Source organism: Caretta caretta, chromosome 6, assembly GCF_965140235.1.
Source record: "Caretta caretta isolate rCarCar2 chromosome 6, rCarCar1.hap1, whole genome shotgun sequence".
NCBI lineage: Eukaryota > Metazoa > Chordata > Testudines > Cheloniidae > Caretta > Caretta caretta.
In genome coordinates, this window is record NC_134211.1 from 84,850,396 (window position 1) to 84,877,260 (window position 26,865).

The following is a 26,865-nucleotide window of genomic DNA, read 5'->3' on the forward strand; positions in this document are numbered from 1 at the left end:
TTTAAATTGTCCTGTTTCGTACGGTTATTGTTACTCCTGAAAGAACAGCCTAACAAACAGTGAAACACTTTATACTGAAATCTTGCACTCACGATTTCAGAAATATTAAGTAACTTGTCTTTTAATGATCCTTAGGTGTTTTTCATTTGTCTTTATCAAGCTACTTAACTTGTCCCAACTTCCCTGCTTGTGTCCCTTGTTCCCCCTTTCCTATGATGTATCACAAAATTAATGGCTTGAACAAATGTCCTGTGTCTTTGCATTGGCTCCTCTTACCTAGACTATTTCTAGTATTTTAAAACGGTAAAACGTTTCATTCAAAATGACAAATTCCTGAAATTGAGGGTTGACATTTGAAAGCACATGCTGGGGGAAGGTATTTTATAACCAAGTAATGACTCCTGTTTGAACATCTTTTTAAAATGGGGAAAATGCAAACCGTCTTTGAAAAGTAATAGCCAGAAATATTACACATTATTGCTGTTGACAAGTAATTGGCTTATTAAGTCAAAGTTTATCTGTGTGTATCTCGTTTGTATGTGTAGAGAAAGTTCAGCCCTTCAACTTCATTTCTGAGAGGCGTGTGAAGTGATTCAGTGAAAATCAGTGAAGTGATTCTGAATGATTACTGGAATGGACCAGTGACTTGTAACTGATGTTTGCTTTGATTATTATGGCTGAACTATCAATGAAAGCAAACGTTTTTGTGAGTGCAGAGATGTGCTTGGATGCTTGTAATTGAAATTGATGTGTTCTTGCAAAAGGAGTTGTGAGGAATACAGGTTGCAGAAAGTATTGTATTTTGTGGACATTTTTTCTTAGGAGGAAGAGGAGGAGGAAGAAAACAAAATGTCAGAAGAGGCGGAGAGACGATATCAAGAGCAGCAGAGCAAGCCACAAGATGAGACTACTGTCCAGACAGACCAACCTGAGGCAACAGCATGTAATGCATTTGTGAATCTCAATTTTGAAACTGAGGGAGACTGCCAATCTGTTGCAGAAAGTAAACAAGACTTAACTACTGTCCCTACTTAAAATATAAGGTTCTGTATAATGCCAAAATTTTTAAATTGGCAGCAAAAGTGTGGGAAAAATCTTGCTATACTTTTCCAGTGGAATGTAACTCACTTAAAACTCTGGCCAGGAGAGAGCTAAATAATGTCTGTTCAGTCCACAGCTATCCTGCCAAACTGACATTTCTGTTAAAATAAAAATTTTGGACAACAAAAAAAATCAGTTGAGTATAAATTAAATATGCTAGACCTCTCATCTTTTTCTGCACAGTGTAGGTAAAAATGTCTCTAATCTTTTCCCTGAACATCTGGTGCCTGTCTGACACTTGTGGATTGAAGAAAGTGCTATTTTATACTTTTAAAAACCTATTTTGTATTTATAAAATCCTTATTGAGAATTAGCTCTCTCTGAATAGATTGTCTGACTAATTAGTGGCTTCACAAGGCATCTCAGTTCACAATAATGTCCTTATTTATTGTCACCATATTATGTATTTATTTTTTTAGACACTAGCTTTAACCTAGAGGTGTCTGAGTGCCTGTTGAAATAATTTCCTCTTTTTAAAAGGAGGTTGTAAGCACTATTAGAACTTGCTCAGCTAAAGCTACATCAATTGTGGAGATTAGCAGTGCTCAGACAACGAATTCTGTTGTCTAGGAAAGAACAGTATGAGCAGCAGCTGTGTGAAGCACATTCTCACTCCATTTATGAGAGACACTTCTCCTAGCCAGTTAAATACATAGTTTCAGTAGGTTCTAATAAGGTCCTAGGAAGTAAATTGAAATCTGATTCCTCGGCTTGAATTAAACACTCCAATTGTCAACATTTTAAAGACATAGGGTACCAATCTATAGCTAAAAGTGTGCTATTTGACTGTTTGGTCTACTCTAGAGCACTTATATGATGCTGTAGAGTCTCCATATTATTACTTGAATGGAATATTTGTGTATATCATGCAAAAATAACTTGCAAAAGAGAAATAGTTTATTTCCCGGCACTCATACCTGAGCCCTCTAGGTAGGGAAGGAAGGAACTGTAGTATTCCCCAAGCTCTTGCAGTGCAGAATGTTGGTAGGTAAATAAAATAGTGTATCGTTTCTGCTCCACCAGCATACATCATGTAATAATTTCAAATGAAAACCTTACTATCTTTAGGTGAGACTTCTAAAATTTAAGAAAACATTAGAAATCCCGAGTGAGATTCTCGTGGGCTGCAGCCCACAAGGGGAAAAGTTACCACCTTAAGGGCTTCCTGATTCTGGATACTTTTAGGGGACCGTCGGACCTGTGACAATCCTCTGGGGCTGTGGCCCTACCACAAATGCCTATAGCACTCTGAGCTTGCCTGCTGTGCCCCCTACCCTGGGACTTGTTTCAGATCCATTGCAGAACTACACAGGGTAGTTTTGTACTGTGCTTGTGCTGAGGGAATTCTTGCTCTGCCAGGTATGGGTCTTTTCTGGTCTCTTCATAGTGCTTCAGCAGCGGTCTTAATCAACTGTCCTTTTTTGCTTTGATGCTCTGTCCTTTGCCTCTTTTCAGCTTTTGATGAATGTAAATCAGCAACATCCTTAGCATTGAACATCTGCAAGAGGTAGCTTGAGTCAATTGTGAGTGAAACAAAGAACACATTGGTAATAGATGAACTGCTTAGAGCCTACATCATTTAAAATTGGTATTTGTTCAGGGCAAAAGCCTACAGTAACTTATGAATAAAATCTTTATTAATGGAGAGAAGGATGTTTTAGCTTTTTCTGCCAGAAATTTATCAACTGTGACTGCACTATTGTCTATTTTCTTGTACTTTCTGTTGCAGTGAGCAAGGAATGCTTACTGTCATCGTGTTTAAAGTTCTTTGTATAAAATGTATTACTCACTGTGCCTTAATACTTAATCCTTTCTTCAGTTTATGCACAATGTATGAAAGTGGTTACTTTAACATTTGCTGTAAATGCATATTACTGGTTATTTTATATTTAATATAATTTTGAACTTTACCTTGGCTCTGTTTTTCTTTGATAGTGTAGACCCAGCCCCTTTGTAGATGTGTGCATGGATCTGGGGTGCTTAAGTTACTCCGTGCTTTCAGAAGAGAACAATAAGATGCATGCCCACTAAGTCCATGTCCTCTTAAGGGCATCTATTTAGACACTGAAACTCCAAGGGTGTCTCACTTCCCCCAAGCCACAAAATGCACCTCGAGCTGAACTCTGCACCTATGTGTAATTGGGATGTTATACATTTCATCATCTGACTTGGGAGGCTTAGTACTACTTAGAGATAAATATGTATCAATCCAAGGGCAGCATTAAGTCATTTTAGCTTAAATCACCACATTTTGGAAGGAGTTATGTCTATAGCGATAGGGCAACGATAGTGAAAGCGTCTCTGTACTCAACTCAGCCTTCTGAGGTAATATACAGGAGTGAAAGTAGAGCCTTGTGTTGTATAAAAACTGTTCCAGTTTGACTCGTGGTATGATTTAATTAAACCAGTGAAAACCCTGCTGTACATACTTGCACTTAGCTTAACTCTATTAAGAAATTTATTTAAGCTAAGCAACAATAGACCACTCTTTAAATTGCTGTAAACCCCTCTGAAGATATACTAATATTGTTTTGAAACATTCAAGTTAAACCAGTGCAACTTTCTCATATTGACAAGACACCATTCACTTATGCCATTCAGTACTGTGTATGTCTACCACAGATGCTAGTGTGTGTGTTAACTGCTTATTCTCCCTCCTACTAAAATAAAAATTCAAACTTTTATTTATACAAAACCTTCATTTATAGTTGAATAATAGGGGGGGGGAGGAAACTCCATATTGCATACATAACATACTTAAGATTTTTTTTTCTTAACACTTAGTTGCTAGTGAACACTACATGTGACAGGTTTAAAAACTCTGACAGCAGTTAGACCAATCCCAAGATTCCTACTGGCTTCAGCAGTAGCAGAGACAGGCCAACACTGAGCATTTTTGGAAATCCCATCCTTAATATTCTACAGGTTTAATAAAACAAAATGTTGAAAGAGAAATGTTACTTGCTACTGTAGGTTGAAGAAAGATTCCAAACAGTCTCTTCAGCTTACTAGGATCAAACCACTGCCTCTTAAATAGCATGGTAGCTATTTTGGCTTCACCATTTGTCAATTTGATAATCCCTATACAAAGTTTTAATACCACCCATCTGGGGGAAGATGGAAGTGTCTCATCTGGATAAGGAATAGGCCTGCAGCTTCAGCGTTTGTGCACATTTAGGCACATCTCCATGAATACAGTGTATTCCTGTTATGTATCATCAATATCTGTAGTATTGTCATTATCACTTGCTACAAGAACCTCTCTGTTCTCATAGGTCCAGAAGCCATTCAGATCAATTAGAATGCTAGTAACAGTGTCTCCTTGGCTACTGTTGATTAAGTCTTGAAGGGAGATCTTGTACGGATCCTTAGGCTTCACCATATCAAAGATTTCATCCTAAGAAAGGAAAACCATAGAATTAAAAGGCACATTTATAAGCAAAATAGTGATTACTTTATCTACAGCATGTACGGAATGATCATTTGGGCAGTCTATGCCCCCCACTCATGAAGATTTGATCTAAAATAAGATTGCATCGTAAGTACAGAGTTGGTAGCTGAGTACACTGCCCTTCTAGTAAAGGTCTTACTCAGCCAGAGAGGCAGTATGGTGGGCTCAGAAAGGTAGCCTGAAGCCCTGCCTCTTTAAAAAACTACAACAAAATGCAAAGAAATCAGGTAAATCCCTACCTAATGTTATGGAATTTTCTCTTCATTAAACATGAGTCACTTGCAGTATTTCAAGACTTCTGAAACTAAATAGGGAACTGCTAGCTAATATTATGTTAGAATGGTATCAATAAGATGTAGTATGCTTTTAGTTACTGACAGTTCTCGAGGTAGAGCTATTTGATTTCTTTATCAGCAAGATAAACTTCCAATTATTGTCAAGCATCTAAAACCAAAGGCAAGGCTCCATTTGTGCTTATTGTAGGTACTTGCATCAGAAAAATCTAAGAGAAGTTGAGTACTAAAAACTTTGCTTTCAGCATAATTACACTTTAGAATGAAGGGGAATTTCCAAAGTCACATTACTAATGAGCTAACTTTGCCATGCTATAAAAAAATGATGATTTAACACCCCCACAAATACCCAGTGGCTACAATACTGTGCAAGTAAAATTTCAAATCTGTTTAACTCAAAAATTCCAGTTATGCACACACTTTACTTTCTATATTTAGGGAAAGCTAACCTTGACATCTTGAAAAGAAACTGGTTCTTGTCCATGGATTTTCATTTGTTCCTGAATAGCCTATAGGAAAAGAAAAGCTCAGTTTCAGAGCAGTAGAAACCTAAGAAACAAAACTGATAATTTAGTGTTCTACAGCTGCTCAGTACTAGATTTAAAAAAAATATTTTTAATTGTCTAAAAGAGACCAGGTGGGTCAGATCTTTTATTGGACCAACTTCTAGTGGTGAGAGACAAGCTTTCAAGCCACACAGAGCTCTTCTTCAGGTCAAAAGCTTTTCTGTCTCTCCAACAGAAGTTGGTCCGATAAAAGATATTACTTCACCCACCTTTACTCTCTAATATCCGGGGACCAACACAGCTACACTACATATTTAAAGAAAGAGATGTGAACCGGAGTGGCTGCAACCCATCCTTCCTTCCATGACTAGAGTGAGCAATCCAAATGATTAAAGCAACTGGAATTCTATCATCCACAAAGGCAGGATTAGATTAAGGTCAATCACTATGGGTATGTCTACACTGCGATTGGAAGCATGCACAGCAGAAGAAATGCAACCGGATAAATAGACATATGCTAGCTCTGTCTGAGCTAGTCTGGTAAAAATAGTATTGTGGCCATTGCAGCACAGGTGGCAGCATAGGCTAGCCACTCAACAAGTACCAGCCACCTAACGCTGGGTTGGTAGCCTGTGCCGCAACATCCACACTGCTATTTTTAGCATGCTAGTTCAAGCAGAGCTAGTGCAAGTCTGTTCACCCAGACAGGGAGACATGCTCCCTGATCCAGTGTAAACATACCCTATATGCCTGGGCCCTCAGCGTCTGGAGTGACATGATGAGCTCAGTCTTAACTTTCATTTAAAAAAAAAAAGTTTCTAACCCTCACAGATGCAACAAAAACATTGAAAATGTGACCCAAGTGTAATTGAGGCCTGCCTAGTCTGCAGATAGCCTAAAAGTGTGAAGTTCCCCATTCATCTTAGCTATGAAAGCACCTATCACGAAAATGAGGGACGTGGCTGAGGCAGGATCACAGGGGCCCCAATCCTGAAGGCCCCAGATTGCCTTAATTTGGTCCTGCACAAAGGCCACACTGCTAGTGACCTGGTAAGAGCACACGTAGGACATGTCCACATTTGAAATGCTAGAGCTGCACCCCTGCAGCTGGGCTGTTGTAGTGCTTCAGTATGGACACCATCTATGCTGACAGCAAGGGTTCTCCCTTTGGCATAGGTGATCCATCTTCCCAAGACGAAGTAGCTAAATCAACAGAAGAATTCTTCCATTGACTTAGCATTGTCTACATTGGGGCTCAGGTTTGCTTAACTATACCACTCAGGGGTGTGGATTTTTCCTGAGCAACATAGTCACGCTGACTTAACTCTTAGTGTAGAACAGGCCTTAATATTTTTCTCTGTAGCCCACTTTGATAAACGTAAGACAATAGATTTACTGCTGTGGATAAGAAAGACCAATTCAAAGTTTGATACTGACAATTGAAGGGCATTACTGACATTATTGCAAAAGCAGGGAGTGACCTGTATGGAGAAAGGGTGCAGATGACCACACAACCTAATAAAAATTTATTGTATTTATGTAGGATTTCTGAATACTAGATGTACCCCAATTGCCTGCCACCCCTCATTACAGAGGTGACTGCATTATAGTGGTACTGTACAAAGATTATATAGTTTGTAAAGTGTTTTGGGACAAAGGGTGTTACATAAACTATTATGCTGATTTAAATGTTTAGCTTCCACAGCAAAAAATACAACCGGTTCTGTATTTACTGAATGAAACCTTGCAGATTAAAGAAATGAATAATCTGAACAAAAAGCAATTTTGCAGTGTAAAATGTATTTGAACTTAACATCACATGGAACTACACCCTAGCACAGCCAATTTGAAGCAAAACACAGGTTTTTATTCTCTAGATTTTTTATTAGACAAAATTTGAGATAGCACTATACCTATTAAATTTAGAAACTCAGTGAATAAAGACAGTAATTCCTTGCCATAGGGGAGATTTCAACTGAGGCACAGAACGTGTTTCATTCACTACATAATTTTGTCCAAACATTGGAGTGGATCTATGTAAATTATACAGTAGGGGGGAAAAAAATAATCAGAAGATAAAGGACCGATCAATGTCTGTGACAGAGTTCTGTATCTATTTTCTATAGCAAGCTACTTTGAAAGATGGAACCTGGATTCTGGTTGGTTAAAATAATGCACAGCAGTAGCTAAACTAAACCACAAGATGGGAAGGGAAAGTCAGAATCTTTGTACAACGCACTAACAAATTTAGTAAGTTAATTAAATGAAGCCATACAACATGGTGATATCCTACCCAACAGTTAGCAACAGAAAACACATGGCACCAATAGGTTGAGGGAGTTCAACTTAAGGGCCTCATCAAATGTCCCCTGAAGTCAAGGAGAGTCTTTCCACTGATTTCAATAGGCATTGGATCAGACAGTGAGGACAGAGAACATGATGCACGGACTAGCAAAGAATGCCAATTCATGCAGATTTACCTTGTGAAATTGGCAATCATGCTTTATGCAATTTAAGAACTACTATAAGTGGTTTTCTGTCAAAACTGTCACCAAGTTCTTTTATTACAATTCTATGGCACCACCAGCAACAAGCCAATACTGAAGTGAACCTGTTTCACGCTCTGTACAGAATACAGCTCAGGCTGGATTCTGTACCAGCACCGCACTTACTGAAAAAGCTTTGAAACTGTTCCAGTGTTTATTTGGAAGACTTCTGTTGAAAGATCATGCTTTTCCAGAATGATATAACTGAAGTCACCATCAGTAAAGGCTTTTTGTTTAATAGACAGGAGGTTTATTATTGAACAACAGCAAAGGGCATAAGACTATAAATAAGACTTTATGAGCCATATCTGAATGCTTAATGAACTGAATGAATATGTACTTGTTCTTGATTTGGTTAGTGCAGGCTTGAGTACAGTGAAATGCAATTGATTTTAGAATCTTGGTACAAAATACCATGTGCAGATAAAGTTAGAATCACAAATATTTTTAGTTATCTGACACAACTGTTGCTGAAAAAGGATCTTATGCCTGAGAACAGGATCAGGCAAATAATTCCCTTTGACATCAATCAAAGCCAGGACTGACCCCCAAGCTATCAACACCAAAAATAATTGATAACTTTTCTTACTTACAGTCTATTTTCTGCAAATATAGGCACTGCATAAGTTTTCAAGGAGATTCAACCATGTGGAAAGATTGAAGGGAGAGTTGCAAGCCAAAGGGAGATAAAGTTACAGAAAAGTAAATTTGGAATTAGAGTAATTTTAATGACTTTTTTTTTTAATGGAAGCTTAACTATGGGAACCTTCCTCACAGCTAAATATTGAGAAAAATATTTATGATTCACAGAGCCTAAGAAAGTGCAATGAGTTATTAGTGTGCAATCTTGAAATGCTAGTTAATAAATGAAATGCTTGAAAATGCAAGTTAATAAACACAGGTCTGTCAGTTGGCATCACAGAGACTTTGTGGGATAATAAACATGACTGGAATATTGGTACAGAAGAGTACAGCTTGCTCAGGAAGGACAGGCAGGGGAATAAAGGGAGGAGGTGTTGCCTTATATATTAAAAATGTATATGCTTGGACTGAGGTTGAGATGGAAATAGGAGACAGACTTGTTGAAAGTCTCTGGATAAGGATAAAAGGGGTAAAAAACAAGGATGATGTCATGGTAGGGGTCTACTACAGACCACCTAACTAAGAAGAAGAGGTGGAGGAGGGTTTTTTAAAACAACTAACAAAATCATCCAAAGCACATGACTTGATGGTGATGGGTAAGGCTCCGTGTTTGTCATGGAGGTCACGGAAATCATGGATTCCATGATTTCTGCAGCAGCCCTGTGTAGCTGGCCCAGGAGCCACCTGAGCAGCTCAGGCAGCCCCCAGGTCAGTCACACTAGCTGCTCCTGGGGAAGTCTTGGGGCCCCCTGCCTCTCAGCAGCAGGAGTTTGGGGGGGGGAGGGGTTCCTTCCTTGCTCCATATGCTGCCTCTGCTGACAGCTGGGCACCGCCCCCGCAATGCTTCCCGAGGCTGCGTCCCCCTCCCCAGCACCTGCGGCACCTCCCGAGTCCTTCCCCTCAGTTTTAGTTAGGGGTATTTTTAGTAAAAGTCATGGACAGGTCACGGGCCGTGAATTTTTGTTTACTGCCCGTGACCTGTCCATGACTTTTACCAAAAATACCCGTGACTAAAACGTATCCTTAGTGATGGGGGACTTCAACTACCAGGCATCTGTTGGGAAAATAATACAGCAGGGCAAAGACTATTCAACAAGTTCTTGGAATATATTGGAGACAATTTTTTATTTCAGAAGGTGGAGAAAGCTACTAAGGGAGAGGCTGTTCTAGATTTGATTTTGACAAATAGGGAAGAACTGGTAGAGAATTTAAAAGTGAAAGGCAGCCTAAGTGAAAGTGATCATGAAATGGTAGAGTTCATGATTCTAAGTAGGAGGGAAAACAGCGACTTTATAGGTAAGTTCCCCTGGGAAGCAAGTTTAAGGGGAAAAACAGTTCAAGAGAGTTGGCAGTTTTTCAAAGCCACATTATTAAGGGCACAAGAGCAAACTATCCCACTGCATAGGAAAGATAGGAAGTATGGCAAGAGACCACGATGGCTTAACTAGGACATATTCAATGATCTAACTCAAAGAAGAGTCCTACATAAAGTGGAAACGAGGTCAAATTACGAAGGATGAATATAAACAAATAACACAGGTATGTAGGGACAAAATTAGAAAGACCAAGGCACAAAATGAAATTAAACTCGCTAGAGACATAAAGGGTAACAAGAAAACATTCTTCAAATACATTAGAAGCAAGAGGAAGACCAAGGACAAGGTAGGCCCATTACTCAATGAGGGGGGAAAAACAATAACAGAAAATGTGGAAAAGGCAGAAGTGCTAAATGACTTTTTTGTTTTGGTTTTATCACAAAGGTTAGCAGCGATTGGATGACTAACATAGTTAATGACAGTGAAAACGAGGTAGGATCAGAGGCTAATATAGGGAAAGAACAAGTTAAAAATTACTTAGACAAGTTAGATGTCTTCAAGTTACCAGGGCCTGATGAAATACATCCTAGAATACTCAAGCAACTGACTGAGGAGATATCTGAGCCATTAGTGATTATCTTTGAAAAGTCATGGAAGACTGGAGAAGGGCAAATATATTGCCAATCTATAAAAAGGAAAATAAGGACAACCTGGGGAATTACAGACCAGTCAGCTTAACTTCAGTACCCTGAAAGATAATGGAGCAAATCGTTAAGCAATCAATTTGCAAATACCCAGAAGATAATAAAGTGTTAAGTAAGAGTCAGCATGGATTTGTCAAGAACAAATTGTGTCAAACCAACCTAATCATAGAATCTTAGGGTTGGAAGAGACCTCAGGAGGTCATCTAGTCCAACCCCCTGCTCAAAGCAGGACCAATACCAACTAAATCATCCCAGCCAGGGCTTTGTCAAGCCGAGCCTTAAAAACCTCTAAGGATGGAGATTCCACCCTCCCTAGGTAACCCGTTCCAGTGCTTCACCACCCTCCTAGTGAAATAGTGTTTTCTAATATCCAACCTAGACCTCCCACACTGCAACTGGAGACCACTGCTCCTTGTTCTGTCATCTGCCACCACTCAGAACAGCTGAGTTCCATCCTCTTTGGAACCCCACTTCAGGTAGTTTAAGGCTGCTATCAAATCCCCCCTCACTCTTCTCTTCTGCAGACTACACAAGCCCAGTTCCCTCAGCCTCTCCTTGTAAGTCATGAGCCCCAGCCTCCTAATCATTTTCGTGCCCTCCTAATAGCTTTCTTTGACAGGGTAACAAGCCTCGTGGACAGGAAGCAGTAGATGTGGTATATCTTGACTTTAGGAAGGCTTCTGATACTGTCTCGCATGACCTTCTCATAAACAAACTAGGAAGATACAACCTAGATGTAGCTACTATAAGGTGGCTGCATAACTGGTTGGAAAATTGTTCCCAGAGAGTAGAGATCAGTGGTTCACAGTCAAGCTGGAAGGGCATAATGAGCGGGGTCCCATAGGGATCGGTTCTGGCTCTGGTTCTGTTCAATATCTTCAATGATTTTGATAATGGCATAGAGAGTACACTTATAAAGTTTGAGGATGATAACAAGCTGGGAGGGGTTGCAAGTACTTTGGAGGATAGAATTAAAATTCCAAATGATCTGGACAAACTGGAGAAATGGTCCGAAGTAAACAGGATGAAATTCAATAAGGACAAATGCAGAGTACTCCACTTAGGAAGGAACAATCAGTTGCACACATACAAAATGGGAAATGACTGCCTAGGAAGGAGTACTACAGAAAGGGATGTGGGGGGTCATAGTGGATCACAAGCTAAATATGAGTCAACAGCGTAACGCTGTTGCAAAAAAAGCAAACATTGTCCTGGGATGTATTAGCAGGAGTATGAGACATGAGAAGTAATTCTTCTGCTCTACTCCGCACTGATTAGGCCTCAACTGGAGTACTGTGTCCAGTTCTGGGCACCACATTTCAGGAAAGATGTGGACAAATTGGAGCAAATCCAGATAAGAGTAACAAAAATGATTAAAGGTCTAGAAAACATGACCAAGGAGGGAAGATTGAAAAAATTCGGTTTGTTTAGTCTGGAGAAGAGAAGATTGAGGGGGGACATGATAACAGTTTTCAAGTACATAAAAGGTTGTTACAAGGAAGAGGGAGAAAAATTATTCTCCTTAACCTCTGAGGATAGGATAAGAAGCAATGGGCTTAAATTGCGGAAAGGGAAGTTTAGGTTGGATATTAGGAAAAACTTCCTAATTGTCAGGGTGGTTAAGCACTAGAATAAATTGCCTAGGGAGGTTGTGGAATCTCCATAATTGGAGATTTTTAAAATCAAGTTAGAGAAACACCTGTCAGGGATGGTCTAGATAATACTTAGTCCTGCCATGAGTGCAGGGGACTGGACTAGATGACCTCTCGAGGTCCTTTCCAATCCTATGATTCTGTGATCTGCACATTAAATATAAAATCCCTTAAGTGACTGCAGAGAACTACCATTGCATTTTCTATTACTTATAATGAATTTTGAATCCTCTGAGGCACTGAAACTCTGTGTATTAAGAAATTAAGACCATCCCATACAGTTGTCTTTATTTTTTTACCTTGTAAGTACGTCTTCATTATACGGCAATTTCAACTATTGGAAAACCAAAATTATTTTCTATTGATTTATATTAAATCAAAGCAGTTTAGTTTCTAATGTAGGAAAGATGTTGAAAATGCCTTTTGAATTCTTTCCAAGTTTTAGAATGTGGGGTTTTAACATTTTAAATCTTTTTTCAAGTTGACAAAAACCTCACAGTGGGCATAGGTAATTTAAAGTGACCCCCTGCAGATTTGGAAATAGAAGCACAGAGACTATAACAACACACATATAGAGACTTACCCTAAAGAAATAATTCAGGGAAAAAACATTCAGGTATCCTTTGTTCTCTATATCAAGCAGTTTGAAAATATATTGTAGAGCTGCAGGTTCCTTTCTGTTTTCTAATGCAAGCACAAAGTCCAGGTAGGTCTTATAGTCCTAAAAGCAAATACAATCATGATTATTACAGTCATCTTTTTAAATTGATTTTGCAAGCAGGAACATTGTAATTGGTGGCTATTTCACTGCAGGGTAGCAGTTAGGTTTTTTTGGAAGACGACAACATGAAACAGAAAATAGTTGCTGCCACTGAAGTGAATGGAGGAGTTTGTTTCTATGATTTACTGAGGCAGCATACCCATACTTTTTCACTGACATTTTATTTGTAAACTAAGGAGTCTGTCCAGAAATCCAAATGAAACAGGCTATATACATTTAAACAATACTTGCTTATTACATCCTTAGATTGCCAAGCATAGTCCAGTTGGCTGAGATGGGAACCATATGACAAGATAGTTTCCACAAATTTCCTCCACTTCTAGTTAATAGTTTATAGCACTAAAATATTGATAGACTTGCCATTGGCTGAGAGTGGACCACATGACCAATGGACCTAAAACACAGGACTCTCAGAACAGGGTAACTAATGCTGCAGGACTTATAGGACCAAACAGACCCTAGGTTGAGACATTAAATATAGTAGAATTTGGATCATACTTTCTTTTTTTTCTGTTAGTGCCACTGCTTTGGTTTCTTGATCACAATGCAACAATTAACTATAGCTACCTACATACGTTACATATACACTGTATTTCTATGTATTCATCACAACCCTATCCACATTAGCTTAAAATTGGAGCCCCAGAACACAGACCACTAGGGTGAACTCACAATTAACTAAATTTGCATTTTATAAACCATCTCAACATAAACACAATGAACAGTGATACACTATAAATGAAGTGTTTCACGATAAAACAATATACACATACGTTTTCACTGATTGTCTTTGTCCATCCTAAGTCTTTAGTTTTAGTTTATAGGCTCCTCACTATTCACTCTCATAGCTGTAGGAGGCACACAGCAAAACCACCACAGTCTTCTGTCTCACATTAACTTCACAATGAGGTTTATTATTTAACTAGCTGCTGGATCAGCTCTCTAATGAACATTGTTCAGTTACTTGCCATTTGGATTTCATTCTTTGTTTAAAGAGAGAGAGCCAAAATCATTCGAGAAACATTCCTGCTTCTCCACATTTAGTTAACATTACTTCCTTCAGTTATTGGAGAGGAAAATTTATACTGGATTATCTTGGTTTGTTACAATGGTACCTCATCTCCTTTCACTAAAATATACTGGAATAACACATGCTTTTTGGTAATAATCAGATAATTATATTTTCTAAGCTTCTGCTCTGTTCTATTTGCAGAAGCAGGTACTAAATAAAATAGTCATATTACTTTAATTTGTTCTTTGATTTAAAGATAATGCTTATGCTAATATATCTATCATAGTTTTAGAACAGAACTTGCACATCGGAGTGCAAGCTAGAGATACACGATTACCATTTCTCCATCATAAGTCAGACATTCCTGGAAGACACGATCTAAAAATATATTGGTCAGAGTCCCTGTTCCATAGCGGGATAGTTCCTCTTTGCTGAGCATACCATTGTGATCTTTGTCAAGATTTAAATACTGGCCTAGGAAGAAAAAAATAGACTGAAAATACAATAAAATCTCCCTACATCATAGAAGAACTAAATTTTAATGTGACAACACACAGGAGTGCCAAGTTCATTTAATATATTTCACATTCTTTTGGATTAAATGTATAAGTAAAGTTATTAAATTACAATGTTCTAACTCCGTTAGAATATTTATAGTGCACCCTAAGCATATACAGAATGTAGAAAGACAAGGTCCCTGCCCCAAGACACTAACAGCATAAGTCAGATGAAGATGGTACATGGAATAGAACAAGCCTCAGAACAGAAATGGAGAGCAACAATGTAAGAAAGTTTAGTGGCAAAAGTGGTTTTAAAGAAGGAATGATAGGTGATTGGCACTCAAGGAGGAGGTTGTTTCTGGCGTAAAGAAGAGATGCACAGGTAAGAGTGGGAAGGGACATAGGCAGCAGTTAGGACAGAAGGTAGGGAAGAGTCTAAGGAGCATGAAGAGAGATGTAAGGGATAATGAATTTGAGGACCAAAATCATGAACATGATGCAGAAGGTGAGAGGGATGTAGTGAAAAGTGGAGGAAGCAGGAGAGGAAGATTATCTAAGCAGTGGGGTTTTACACAGATATGGGGACACAGAGGAAAGGTAATACTGAGTCTCTGACTAAATTATGCAAACTAGTGAATACAAATGACTGTGCATGTAAGAACATACCGTAAACCCTCAATGCAGACGGAGCAGAAAACCAATTTGTTTCTTGACTTTCTTTAGAAAGTTCTTCATCCCTTAACTAAATGAAAAGGAAGCGTACAGTTAGAATTCGGGAAGTGCAAAGTGAAATAACAAAACATGTCAAGAGATTTTTACCTCCAATAAGTCATCCAGAAAGCTGCAAGCTAAAATATCTTGTATCTTTATCTTGCCTGCAGGAAAAGAAAAAAAAAAAATCTGTAACACGGTCACCTAGTTACATATCAACCTGACCTTACTCACTTGAGAGGTTCCATTTACTTTAGTGGTACTGAGTGAATAAGGTTACCAGGATTGGGTCCTAAAGATTACCAGGAAAAACAATGCAAACGTTTTATCAATTATGCTTCCTAACCCCTCAAAAAGAGAATCAATAAAAAAGCTTATCACACAGACACAAGTTAAACAGTTAAATTTAAGGATCAAACACAAGTCATTTTTTTAAAAATACAAATTAGCTGTTACAGTGACAGCGTAAAACAAAGCCTGACATTTGTAAACTGTGTCTCAGTTCAAAAAGGAATCATTATGGAATTACACAATTTTAAAGACAGGAAGTTAGGATCAAAATTATGAGTGTTTATTACAGAGTCACAAGTGAAACAACTAGTGTTTGTCCATTTGTGAAAGTTATACGCCAGGTCTATAACAAAAACTTTTAACAGGACAGTAACATTGGTTGGGTGTGATTTTTTTCTTTAATACAACATTTTTTATACTTGTAAAAGGCCTAATGTAGGCGTAGTTTTAGTGCCAAAACAGTGGTTTTGCCAAAACAGCTTATTTTATTCAGTGAACTGGTATATGCTATACCAGCAAAAGCACTCTTTTGATGGTGTAAGCTCTGTCTACACTAGGAGGGTTTGCTGGTATAGCTATACCACAAACCTTTTCTAGTGTAGACTAGGCCAGAGATACTCAAAAATCCAACCAAGGAGAGGTATATCAGGCTGACAGTAAGATCTCTGGTTTGTGTTTTATGAGAAGAATTACTTGACAGAATACCATCAGAGCTGAGGTATTTGTTGTGCTGCACTTAACTGTAGTAGGGATTAATATAAAGCTAATCCTAGTTCATTTACTTTTGCAGCAATATGGCCCAACATATTATTTTTAATTTCTAAGCAAGTAGTCTGGAGTACAACACTGAGGTGGTATTTCATTAGGACTCGTTCTGACTCTGATCCTGCAATCTGATCTGTGCAGACACACCATTAAACTCATGCAGAACCCCGTAATCTTCAGTGGAGTTCAGTCCGCACAGATCAGATTGCAGGATTGGGGCCTATGAAAATATTTGTACAATGTTATGAAGATAGAAACAATTTCAGTATTCATATTTTAAAAGTAAAAACATTTCCACATATGTTTGAGAGTTTGAAAACATGAATTTACCTGTTCTGAGAGGGTCTAAAAAGAAGAAGAACTTTCTAACCGCAGTGCAGACATAGAACGAGTAAAATGATTTTTCTAAACCATCCAACTGTGGCAAAGTAGGGATAAGTTCCAAAATATAATTTTCTAAATCCTGCAAAATTAAAAAAGGAAAGAAAATATGCTTTGAGATTATAAACATTGCCATTGTTCAATTTAAATTAATTGTTTAAATTATTCTTTTGATTTACAAGTTTTATTTGTTGAAAATATCCTGCAGCAATATCACTGTACTGCTTGAGTTATTTAATTACCTAAAACCTCTCCCTTTCTTCCCATTTTTAAACCTGAGTTTGACCAATGATGATCTCTTCCTCTACAAATTTCAGAAATTTACTGCACCTAGTAAATTAGATGGTATTTTCAATAATTAGAGACTAATTAAAACCTCTATTCAGATGGCTTACACCATTGCCAGTAAAAGTGACAGGAGAAGAGCATGTGACAGTACAGGAGCAGTTTTTTTGGTTTCAAAATTAAAAGACACCAGGAACAACAGGAAGAATAGAGGGTGCTGAGACAGCGCTCCCTCATATGATGAAACATACATTTCTGTACACTTGAGGTTGTTTCTTCAAGATGAGCACCATGTAAAATGCATACCTGGCATTGTGACTGGCACTGGTCCATTAGTAAAATGGGGGGGAGGGGGAAATACATGTGAATATGTGGTAAACCAAATCTTTACCGAATGCCAGTGCACAATTATGGGGTCTGGATGTTCTTTTTGCTTAATATTCGATCACAGATTTGATTTGATTTTTTAAGACTGCTACATGTGTAAAGATAAAATAATCTGAATAGCATCTTCAGCTTTTACATCATCTCTTAATCAATAAATATAATAGAATATCAGTTATCTGAAATCTTAGTATTCAAACCTCCCTAATGAACTTCCAGTATGTCTCCCAAACTAGCGATTCTCTTGCCATTAAATCTCTATTACTCTGTATAAGCTCCTCTTTATCCAAACAATTTTGGTGTCACCCAAGATGTATGGACTATTGGGATCTTACTCTAATGTAGAAACATTAAAGTACAAGTCATCTTTATCCTCTCTGTTGATTTAAGCTACCCCAGATAAAGTACATTAAATTTACCAAGTGGGCAGTACTTACCGATTCTCTGAGGTAACCCTGTCCTGCCACATCATATAAACTGAGGCCTATTCTTGTCTGGTGAAGCCATACTGTAAAAAAGGATTTAGAATCAAGATATAGGATCCTTTTTTTGGGCAAAGAATAAATACTTAGTTAACACAGAGTTAAAGTTGACTGATAGTGCCTTGTACCCCTTCCAAACGTCAAATGCACCTATACTTAATCCTCTGAAAACTAGGAATTACAAGATATACACCAATTCTGCCCCACAACCTTTACCCTACCACCCGCATTAACAAGAGTCACTGGGGATATACTGTAAGTATGTTTCAGCCAAGGTTGCCCCACATGCAACTATGAGGAATGAATAAGTAAATGTGCCATTTTATGTGGTATGTTGTGTCCCATGGAATTGTATTCTCTAATTTATCGGCATGTACTTATTACTCCTGAGGGAATTCTGTGCCAAAAAATTAAAAATGTGTTTTTGAGTGATGGGTTTGATGAAAAATCTCAGCTCAGTTAACAAGGGCGTGCGCATCGTCCTCCACACATTGAGGGAGGGGCGGACTGGGTAATAAATTCATACTGGTCAAGTTTTGACCAGGGCAGGATGGTACAAATCCAGGTCCTAGGCTGGGGAGCTGCGGGTATTTTGGCTGGAGCCTATCTATTGTTGGTTCACGCAGTGACTGGCAGCGTATCCATGAACGCAGCTGGGTGTGACCCCGTCAGCGGATGTTGGTGTGAGCACAAGCTTGGAGGGCTTTGCAGCTTGTCACAAATCACAGTGTGAGAGGGAACCCAGGTTGCTAGAACAGAAGGCTCAGGTGTATCCCACTTCCAGGTGGCACCCTGGAGGGGACAGTCACAGGGATATGGCTCAAAGTGGGCAGAGTTACGACTGCAGTATGCCTGAATGGTGTGTGCCTGAACTCTGTGTTTCCTGGTTTGCAGAGGTTTAAGTGTACATGCATTTGATGTTCTGAAAGGATACAAGGTTCTGCAGGTCAACCTTAACTCTGTGTAAATGAAGTTTTTGGGCAGTGAATTTCTCTTGGTTTTTGAGGAAGTGGTGTTAGTAAGGAAGGTATGATTCAGGGGCACGAGGAGGCTTCCTCGGAACACCTCCCTACTATTTAGATACCACTTCTGCCCTCCTCCTGGCTCCTCCATGCTCTCAGTAGGGCTGGGAAGGTATGGGGAGAAAGGAAAGTTGTAGCTGATGGGCTGTGAGGAGCACATCTACCATCTGGAAGCAGTAAGGCAGAGTGGAGGGGAGTTCCAGATTCCACTCTGGGGGCTAATGTAAGGGGAAGGTGCTCTGCACAATCTTCTGCAACATAGGAGTGCAGAGGTGTGAAGGATTCATTCTTCTTAATAAGACACTTTCAGATTAATCAGAATATTCCCTGGAGAAGAATATAGCTTGACACAATAGCTTTGAGAGGTGTGAACTGATCTATTCACAAGAGGGTGCCACACAGACAACCTGCTTACACCGAAGTCGTAATGGAAGAAACCCCAAACTAACAAAAAAAGCTTGTTGCGGAACTCAGGGCTGGTCTACACTAGAAGTGCTACAGCAACACAGCTGCACTGATGCAGCTGCGCCACTGTAGCACATATAGTGAAGACGCTCTATGCCAACAGGAGACCTCTCATCACAAAGCCACCTCCACAAGAGGTGGTAGCTATATTGGCGAGAGAAGCTGACACATCTCTGTCCTCACTGGCGCTTAGGTCAGTGGCTTACTCACACCCCAGAACGACATAAGTTATACTGACATACGTGGTAATGTGTACAAGCCCTCGGTTGCTTAAAGAAAAGCATAAGGCATCTTAAATAGTTACGCATTCACTAGTTTTCCTTGTGTGGTGTCAAATCTGCAACAGTAACTTGGAACAGTCTTAGCAGGAAGGCAAGGTGTGAGTAAGCAGGAAGGCAAATGACTTTCAAAAGCTTTATTTCAAAGCCATAAGGAACCTGCTATTGATATTTCAGGAGTCTGAATCTTTTTTCCTATAAAACAATACTCAGGAAAAAAAGGTGGAACAGGAAAACAGGATTTGTAATCTAAGGGCCAGATATTGCTCCTGTTGAAGAGAACTGCAAGTGTCCTGTTAGACTTCAACAGGTGCAGGGCCATACACTAGGAATATAATACAACTTAAATACTCCTGAAAATAAAATGATCTTCAATATCACAGAAGAAATATCAACTCACCTTTTCTCATCACATAATTGAAGAACTGCATGATAGATATCCTTCCATAGGGATCATTGTGGAGTAATTTAGCAAAGACTTTTGCTGTAAAGAACTGCCTATGAAACACAAGAACGACAACACTAAGGCTTTGTCTACACTAAAGGCTTGAAATGTGACAGTTTCAATCTAGACACTACCTATGGAATGAATTCTTCCATCAACCTACTGCCGTCTACACTAGGGGTTAGGTCATCTTAACTAGGTCGCTCAGGGGTGTGGATTTTGCACACCCCTGAGTGACATAGCTGGGTCGATCTAACTTTTTACTGTAGACCAGGCCTCAGACTGTGCAAACCTAATATAATGACACCAGTTGACTGGCTGATCCAGCTACAGTATATAAAACAACTAACATTCTTCTGAATATTATTTCATGACAGGATAGGATATGTTATTTTTCTGGAAGTGGATAAAAATAATAGAAGACACTGGGCCAGATCTTAATCTCAGTCATGCTATCCAGGTGCCTCAGAAAATCTGTAACATGAATGAATTGCACAAGCAAAGTAAGAGATTTTAAGAGAGATGCGCAGTGCCATACAATGGATATAAGAGATCAGAAAATGAACCAGAATTTTCAGAGGTGCCTGATTTTCTACAACAAAAACAAAATATAAAATGTAATGTCCTGATACTGCAGTCGCTCCCTGTCCAATTTTCCTCATTGGTTTAAAGAGCAGTTTCCCACATTATAATATCAAACCCCTTGTTTCTATTTACAGAAAGTAAACTATGCACCACTTAACTAGGACAGCTCAGATTTAAGTTCAATAATGAACAGCATCAACTGCTGCTTAGTGGAGATGCCTTCTGATGATTTAATGGTCTTTTGTGTATTTCAATTCTAGTTAAATCTATTTACCCTTTTAGCAGCTTCCAAGTCCTTTTAACTAGGATGATGTATGAAGAAACTGTATGAACTGCCTGACTACTACTGCTCCTGACTATTTGTTTGCTCCTGCCAAACCAAGCAAACTAACTGGGCTGCTATGCTGGGTGTAAAAGAGAGGCTTCTGACACTGGAGAGGCACCATGTGAGCTCTGCAGTTTCCTGGACAGTAGCATTACTATTAGAATGGTATTTCTGTTTATAAGAACTTTCTCTTAATTAAAATGAAACAGGATCTACCAGGGGCATCTCAATCAAAAGGATCCTACCATGTCTGACATTAACTTTTTTGTAGGGGTGCAAATTGAAGAGTCCAGTGACAATTTTCTTATATAATACCATTTGCTCACCCTTAATTAAACTTCCTATAACTTTAAACAGTTACATAGCTTATAGCATTATGATCTTAAATAGCTGTTTAACTTTAGTAAGCATGAACTAGATGAAGGAGCCTTACTTGCACTTGGGTCCAGCTTTCTCACCAACTTTCAAGAAGCTCTCATAATTGATCATTGCTTCCTCCCCAACCATAGGTGATGTCTGATGTTTGTCCAGCAGAAACCATAAATTCTTAAAGGGGATTTAGATTTGGTTAGGGAAATATCACATAACAAATGTTAACATGCTCAGACAGGTTACTCATATCTAGGGCTCTTTGTCTGTCAAGATCGCGGAAGTCACGGATTTTGTGACTTTCCACGACCTCCATGACTTCTGCAGGGGCCAGTGTGGCTGACCCCAAGGCCGCCAAAGCAGCTAGCTCCAGGGCCAGCTGCTCAGGTGGCCCTTGGGACAGCCACACCAGCCGCTGCTGGAGAGGCCCCAGGGACAGCCACTGCTCCGGCGGACCACGGCAGTGGTCCTGGGGCAGATGGAGCAGCCGCGATCTGCGGCCCCCAGCAGCTGGTGCCACTGGACCCTTACCCACCCACTCCTATAATAGACCCATAACCTCTGGCTGAGTTACTGAAGTCCTCAAATCATGGTTTAAAGACTTAATGTTACAGAGAATCCACCACTTACACTAGTTTAAACCTGCAAGTGACTTGTGCCCCATGCTGCAGAGGAAGGCGAAAACCCCCTAGGGTCTCTGCCAATCTGACTCAGGGGAAAATTCCTTCCCGACCCCAAATATGGTGATCAGTTAGACCCTGAGCACATGGGCAAGACCCAGCAGCCAGACAACTGGGAAAGAATTCTCTATAGTAACTCAGATCCCTCCCCATCTTCTGTCCCATCACCAGCCATTGGAGATATTTGTGGCTCGCAGTCGCAGACCAGCTACATGCGATTGTAGGCAGTCTCATCAGACCATCCCCTCCATAAATTTACCAAGCTCAGTCTTGAAGCCAGTTAGTTTTCTTGCCCCCTCTGCTGCCCTTGGAAGGCTGTTCCAGAACTTCACTCCAACTCAACTCCGATGGTTAGATTAAGAAATGATACATTCTTAGTGCCTTCTTACCTGCAGCTCTTCATTATCTAACAGCTCTCTACTTTTTCTCTGTAGAAAGACTGCTCTAGATTCTTCTCTTAATTTCTGCAGTAAGACTTCATCCTCAGCTGGTAGCTAAAAATATCACAATGTTATTATTTGTATTGCATTCCTTAAGCCCCAATCATGATCAGGGTCCTGTTTTGCTAGGTGTTCTACAAGCACATCAGAATACAAGTTTCTGTCTTACAAAGAGTTTACAGTCTAATCTGTAACAATATGCAATCTACCAAAAAATAGGACAGAAGGAAGGGGGATGTTTTTATCGTGTATTATATATATCCTAAATATTTCCATAGTGATATTATAAACTTTGTAATATGAACTGGAATTATGTTTGCTATGGAGCCAAAACCACTGCAAGATCTCAGTTTCTGATCTCATGAAAGACAAACAACTGCAAAATGTCTCAAGTCACTGTCTCCTATTACTTCTTGGTTTATAGCCCAACTTTGATTGATGCATAAAAATACCTTTTCATATCTTTTGCATGGTATAACTATTGCCAAACATCTGACACTGAGCAATATCCTGGTCAATGTAACCTAAAATCCTTAATATAGTTCCTGTGAATTTACAAGCATTTTCAATGTGTAAATTTCATATTGCTGCTTCATTAAGTACTTTTGCAAACAGTACCCTCAGATGTATGCCATGGATGTTACTAGACCCTGAGGATGTATGGGATGTCAGTGCAATCTATATTTCAGTAAGAGCATCTTCAATCCCCAGCAATACTGTAATTAGGAAGATACTATTTTATATAATGGATACATATGTGAAAAAGTAGACCAAAATAGTTTTTACTGATTACTTAAAGGTCTAGGACAGACAATTCTATTTTTATTGTAAGGTTAATAATTCTTATTTCATTTTCTGGTAACTTTTTCCCCCCTGCTTTCAAGTTTATTACCTTTGGTAGGAAAAAAAGTATTAATTACTACTTTGCATTGAAGAGTCTGATTTTTTTTTTCAAATAATGAAGTGCTTCAAGAAAACTAACACAAATACAAGGCTGACATGAGCATTCTATGCTATAATACGAAGGGCGACTGTCAAAAAAACGTGGCTCTGGACTGACCACTGGTTTCTTTCTTACAGAGGTGAAGTGCTTGACCAACTCCTTCTGTTGGATAATATAAGCAACAACTCTACCCTTAGTCTACAAGACCAGTGACCCATCCTTTTGGCAAAATGAGTATCTTATTCATGGCTAATGAGACAGGAATGCAGAAAATAAAATAGAAAAGGTGGTTTCCAGATCACAGGGCTTGATATGACATTGTCATAGGGAGAGAGCGCTCAATCATTCATCCAAGAAAGGTTGGGAAGCGTAGAGAAAAAAAATCACACAATAGGCTGTTGTGACAAATGTATAACTATTGTCAAACTAATTGTGTGACACCTTCTGCAAATGCTCAGGAAACTAGGTAGGGACTTCACGATACTGGCATTCCAGGGTCATGAATTGCGTGTAAAGGTTGGAAAAGATGGGAAGTAGGCTTTCAAGTTTTGAAAAGAGAGAAAATACATATTTTATGTTGCTCAATGGCTAACGTAATTAACCAATTGTCTACAGCATTAGCAAACTATTTCATGGGTTAATAAGATCCTCCTCAGCAGCTGTATGAGATTCATTAAATCCACAACTAGAAGTGAAAAACACTCACAACACAGCTCTCACAAATTCTGACCCAATGTAGCTTTTGCTACTAAAATGCCAGTATTAAATAGGTAAAGTTTTTCTGCTTTGAGTGGTATATTCTTAGGTTTAAGTAGCTCTCGATATACCACTTACCCTGTAATAAAACCGTGGTATATTCATGTAGGATGTATTAACGCTTTTTCTTCCTCCTTTCCATTCCATGTAGTATTTTGTAAACAACTCCATTTCTTCATCCTTTAGCTCTTGTTCACTTTTTTTAGCTGCTTAACACAGAACAGAATATCTTACATTTTACCCCCAGGTAGACTGATTTTAACAAAGTGTTCGGTTAAAGGAAATCCATTTTGCTTTTATATAATTGCATTTTTTAACCACCAGTGTCACTATAATCTGTATAATCCGCAGAGGGCATCAAGTAAAAAGCATAAATGCCTGGAAAACAGCAGGCATACATCATGTTTGTCTGCTCCCTAAAGGCTTGCAGAAGACCCTCTCCGCTAACACCATGTGGTCGGAAAGCTTTGAGTGGAGGAGGGCAGGGCTGTGGCTGGCAAAGGCAGGGAGCAGCAAGTTCTCTGGTGCTAAGTGTTTAAATGTAATTCTGCTACAGCACTGAGTCACCTCTGAGTCTTAATATGCATTCACAAGGGAGGCCTTTGTGGCAACATGACTCCCTCAAGAGTAGCACTACTACTGGATGAGGCAAAGTAGGTGCAGGCTCCTACCATAGATGACCCAGAATCTGTGTGGCTGGCTTGGAGCCCAATTTCCCTGCAGATGCACACGTTCCTTAGGGTTTCAGGATCCTGTTTGTTTCATCATAAAGTGAAAGTCAAGGTTCTTGTGGTTTTTTCCCCTCACAGGAATAGTGCATGTTCTACATTTGCATTTAGCATAACTTTCTGCACATATCTAACTAAAGACTAATGAAAGCTTAGCAGTTGCTAAAACATATTTATATTAATTTAATCTATAATTTTTGCATTTACTATTTGTAGAAATTATAGATTAACTATCATGAAAAACTTGGCTTCAACCCCCACTTGTCTTTTGGGCTAGGACTATTTCTCCCTCTTTCTTCATGTCATTAATTGAAGAGAAATTACTGCTGTACATTGCACATGTATTTCTTTTTAATTAAAGTTTGTGTAGAACTAAGGGGGCTCCACTCCATTCCCATGCAGTATTTAAGCAAAGTTCAAAGTGTCAGAAACTATCTCTGGACATGTCTAAGTAATTGCTAATAAAGTGGTAAAATCTGATCTTTGAAGAAAACTGTAAGAATACCAACCTCCTCACTAATGTGAATTGGAAATAAAAAGCACTACATTTTATTCAGTTACAACTAAATAAAAGTACAAATTACTACACATTTATTTGAATTTATTCTTAATACAAAAGGTATGCAAATATACTAATTAGGCACTAAGATACCACAGCAAGGGGCTGGGTATATGTGCCTGAATACATTAGATAGGCATATCTCCTTGTCTATCAAAGATACCAACCAAGCTGAGGTCCTTGATATAAACAAAGGTTTGTCACTATTGTTCTAAAGCTGATTCTGTGGCCGTAAAAGCCTGCAAGTTGTTCCTGGGATTCATGCAATAGTTCAAGCTACATTCTACTTGGGGCCAAGTGTTTTTTTGAAAGTCATTTCTTTAGCTTGCATCAGTCAATGATATGGTATCGATTTCACTGTACACACTTTAACAGTATATTGTGGTGGGGAGAGAAAGAAAACATTACAAGCATACAGTGCAGACCCAAAAGCACTTGGACTTGGAATTTGCCTTCCCATCACCCTAGCACACTCTGTCCCTAACATGCAAGGTAAAACATCCTATGGGTAGCATCATTTTCAGCAGGAATGTTTTATGTGTCAAAGACGAGAGGGCTTTTTTAAACGCACAGAGCTGAAATGCGGTATGTGTGAGACCTTAGCTCTAGCTCCAGGTGTGGGCCTCGCAGTCCTGGAGGCATCTAATAAACTGGTTAGTCTCTAAGGTGCCACAAGTACTCCTTTTCTTTCTGCAAATACAGACTAACACGGCTGCTACTCTGAAACCTGTCAAATGGGCACAGAGAGCTCCAGTGGGGCTACACTAGACCTTCAGATGTGGTAGGTAGCAAATGTTAGCTAATGCCACACCCTAGACGAGGCCTGTGTGACCTCACCCCGATCTGCAGGGATCGGGCTCCAGGGCCTGTTCAGGCTTTACCCCTACCCCCACTGAGGCAGCCTACCGGGGCGGGACTGGCACCTACTAGTCACGGTGGTTTGTCACAAGGACGCCCGTCTGCACAGGGCGCTGGGCTCACGGCACTGAGGGCCCGAACAGAGACAGTTTGGGAGCGGCTGGTTCCAGGGCAGGGCCAGGCTGTCAGCACAGCCCCTGAGCTCCGCGCTGGATCGAGCCTAAGTCAGAGCCAGAGACGCTGCCGCCCTCTCTCTGTGGGACCCCGCCGCCTCTGCGCCCCCCTTCCCGCTCGCTCTATGTTTCCCGCGCACTCACGGCCGGTGCAGACGGCCAGCCGGCCCCGCAACGCCTGCTTCCACTCCATGCCCCACAACGCCCCGCCCCAACGGCCACACAGCCGGGTTACTGTTCCTCCACCATCTAACCACCATGCTAGGTGCGGGTACGAAGCTGCTAAGGGCCCTGGCAATTACTTCCGACGCCTGCGACCTCTCCCACACACTCCGTACGTCCCCGGCCGACTAAAGCGACTGGCGCTGACACCCTGCCCGTAACCAATATGGCGGCCACGGCCAACTAAGGCCGCTTTACTGTGCTCTGCTCTCAT

The 26,865-nt window shown here is 39.7% G+C and overlaps 2 protein-coding genes across 6 annotated transcripts in view; one reads left to right on the forward strand and one right to left on the reverse strand.

Moving 5' to 3' along the window:
- The window catches only part of LOC125639133 (signal recognition particle subunit SRP54), a 78,958-nt gene extending 75,947 nt beyond the window's left edge, over nucleotides 1–3,011 (forward strand). For both annotated transcript variants that reach the window (XM_075129758.1, XM_048855685.2), the window contains one exon: nucleotides 823–3,011. In XM_075129758.1, coding sequence (XP_074985859.1) covers nucleotides 823–1,035 — 213 coding nt within the window. In that variant the 3' untranslated portion in view covers nucleotides 1,036–3,011. The remainder of the gene's footprint in view (nucleotides 1–822) is intronic.
- A 769-nt stretch (nucleotides 3,012–3,780) lies between these two features.
- On the reverse strand, nucleotides 3,781–26,849 carry PPP2R3C (protein phosphatase 2 regulatory subunit B''gamma). 4 transcript variants are annotated; one of them, XM_048855683.2, is made up of 13 exons: nucleotides 26,732–26,849; nucleotides 24,190–24,317; nucleotides 22,362–22,466; nucleotides 21,357–21,469; nucleotides 19,969–20,066; nucleotides 17,759–17,829; nucleotides 16,602–16,734; nucleotides 15,324–15,379; nucleotides 15,171–15,246; nucleotides 14,342–14,478; nucleotides 12,795–12,932; nucleotides 5,295–5,354; nucleotides 3,781–4,498 (listed from the first exon to the last, which is right to left on the reverse strand). In XM_048855683.2, the coding sequence occupies exons 2-13, from the start codon at nucleotides 24,280–24,282 to the stop codon at nucleotides 4,310–4,312; spliced, it is 1,269 nt and encodes a 422-aa protein (XP_048711640.1). In that variant the 5' UTR covers nucleotides 24,283–24,317; nucleotides 26,732–26,849; the 3' UTR covers nucleotides 3,781–4,309. The 4 variants fall into 4 exon arrangements, with proteins under 4 accessions (XP_048711640.1, XP_048711639.2, XP_048711638.2 ...); XM_048855682.2 differs by lacking the exon at nucleotides 26,732–26,849 and adding an exon at nucleotides 26,574–26,723; XM_048855681.2 differs by lacking the exon at nucleotides 26,732–26,849 and adding an exon at nucleotides 26,574–26,717 and having other exon boundaries at nucleotides 24,190–24,320.
- Between the last annotated feature and the right edge of the window lie 16 nt (nucleotides 26,850–26,865).

Coding starts and splice junctions, on each gene's coding strand:
- PPP2R3C (XM_048855681.2), bottom strand. CDS start 26,622: ATGGAGTGGAAGCAGGCGTTGCGGGGCCGGCTGGCCGTCTGCACCGGC. Junction 17,830..19,968: donor CAATTATGTGATGAGAAAAG/GTGAGTTGATAT, acceptor CCTTTTTTACAG/TATGGCTTCACCAGACAAGA. Junction 14,479..15,170: donor GTCTGCATTGAGGGTTTACG/GTATGTTCTTAC, acceptor TTTTCTTCCTAG/GCCAGTATTTAAATCTTGAC.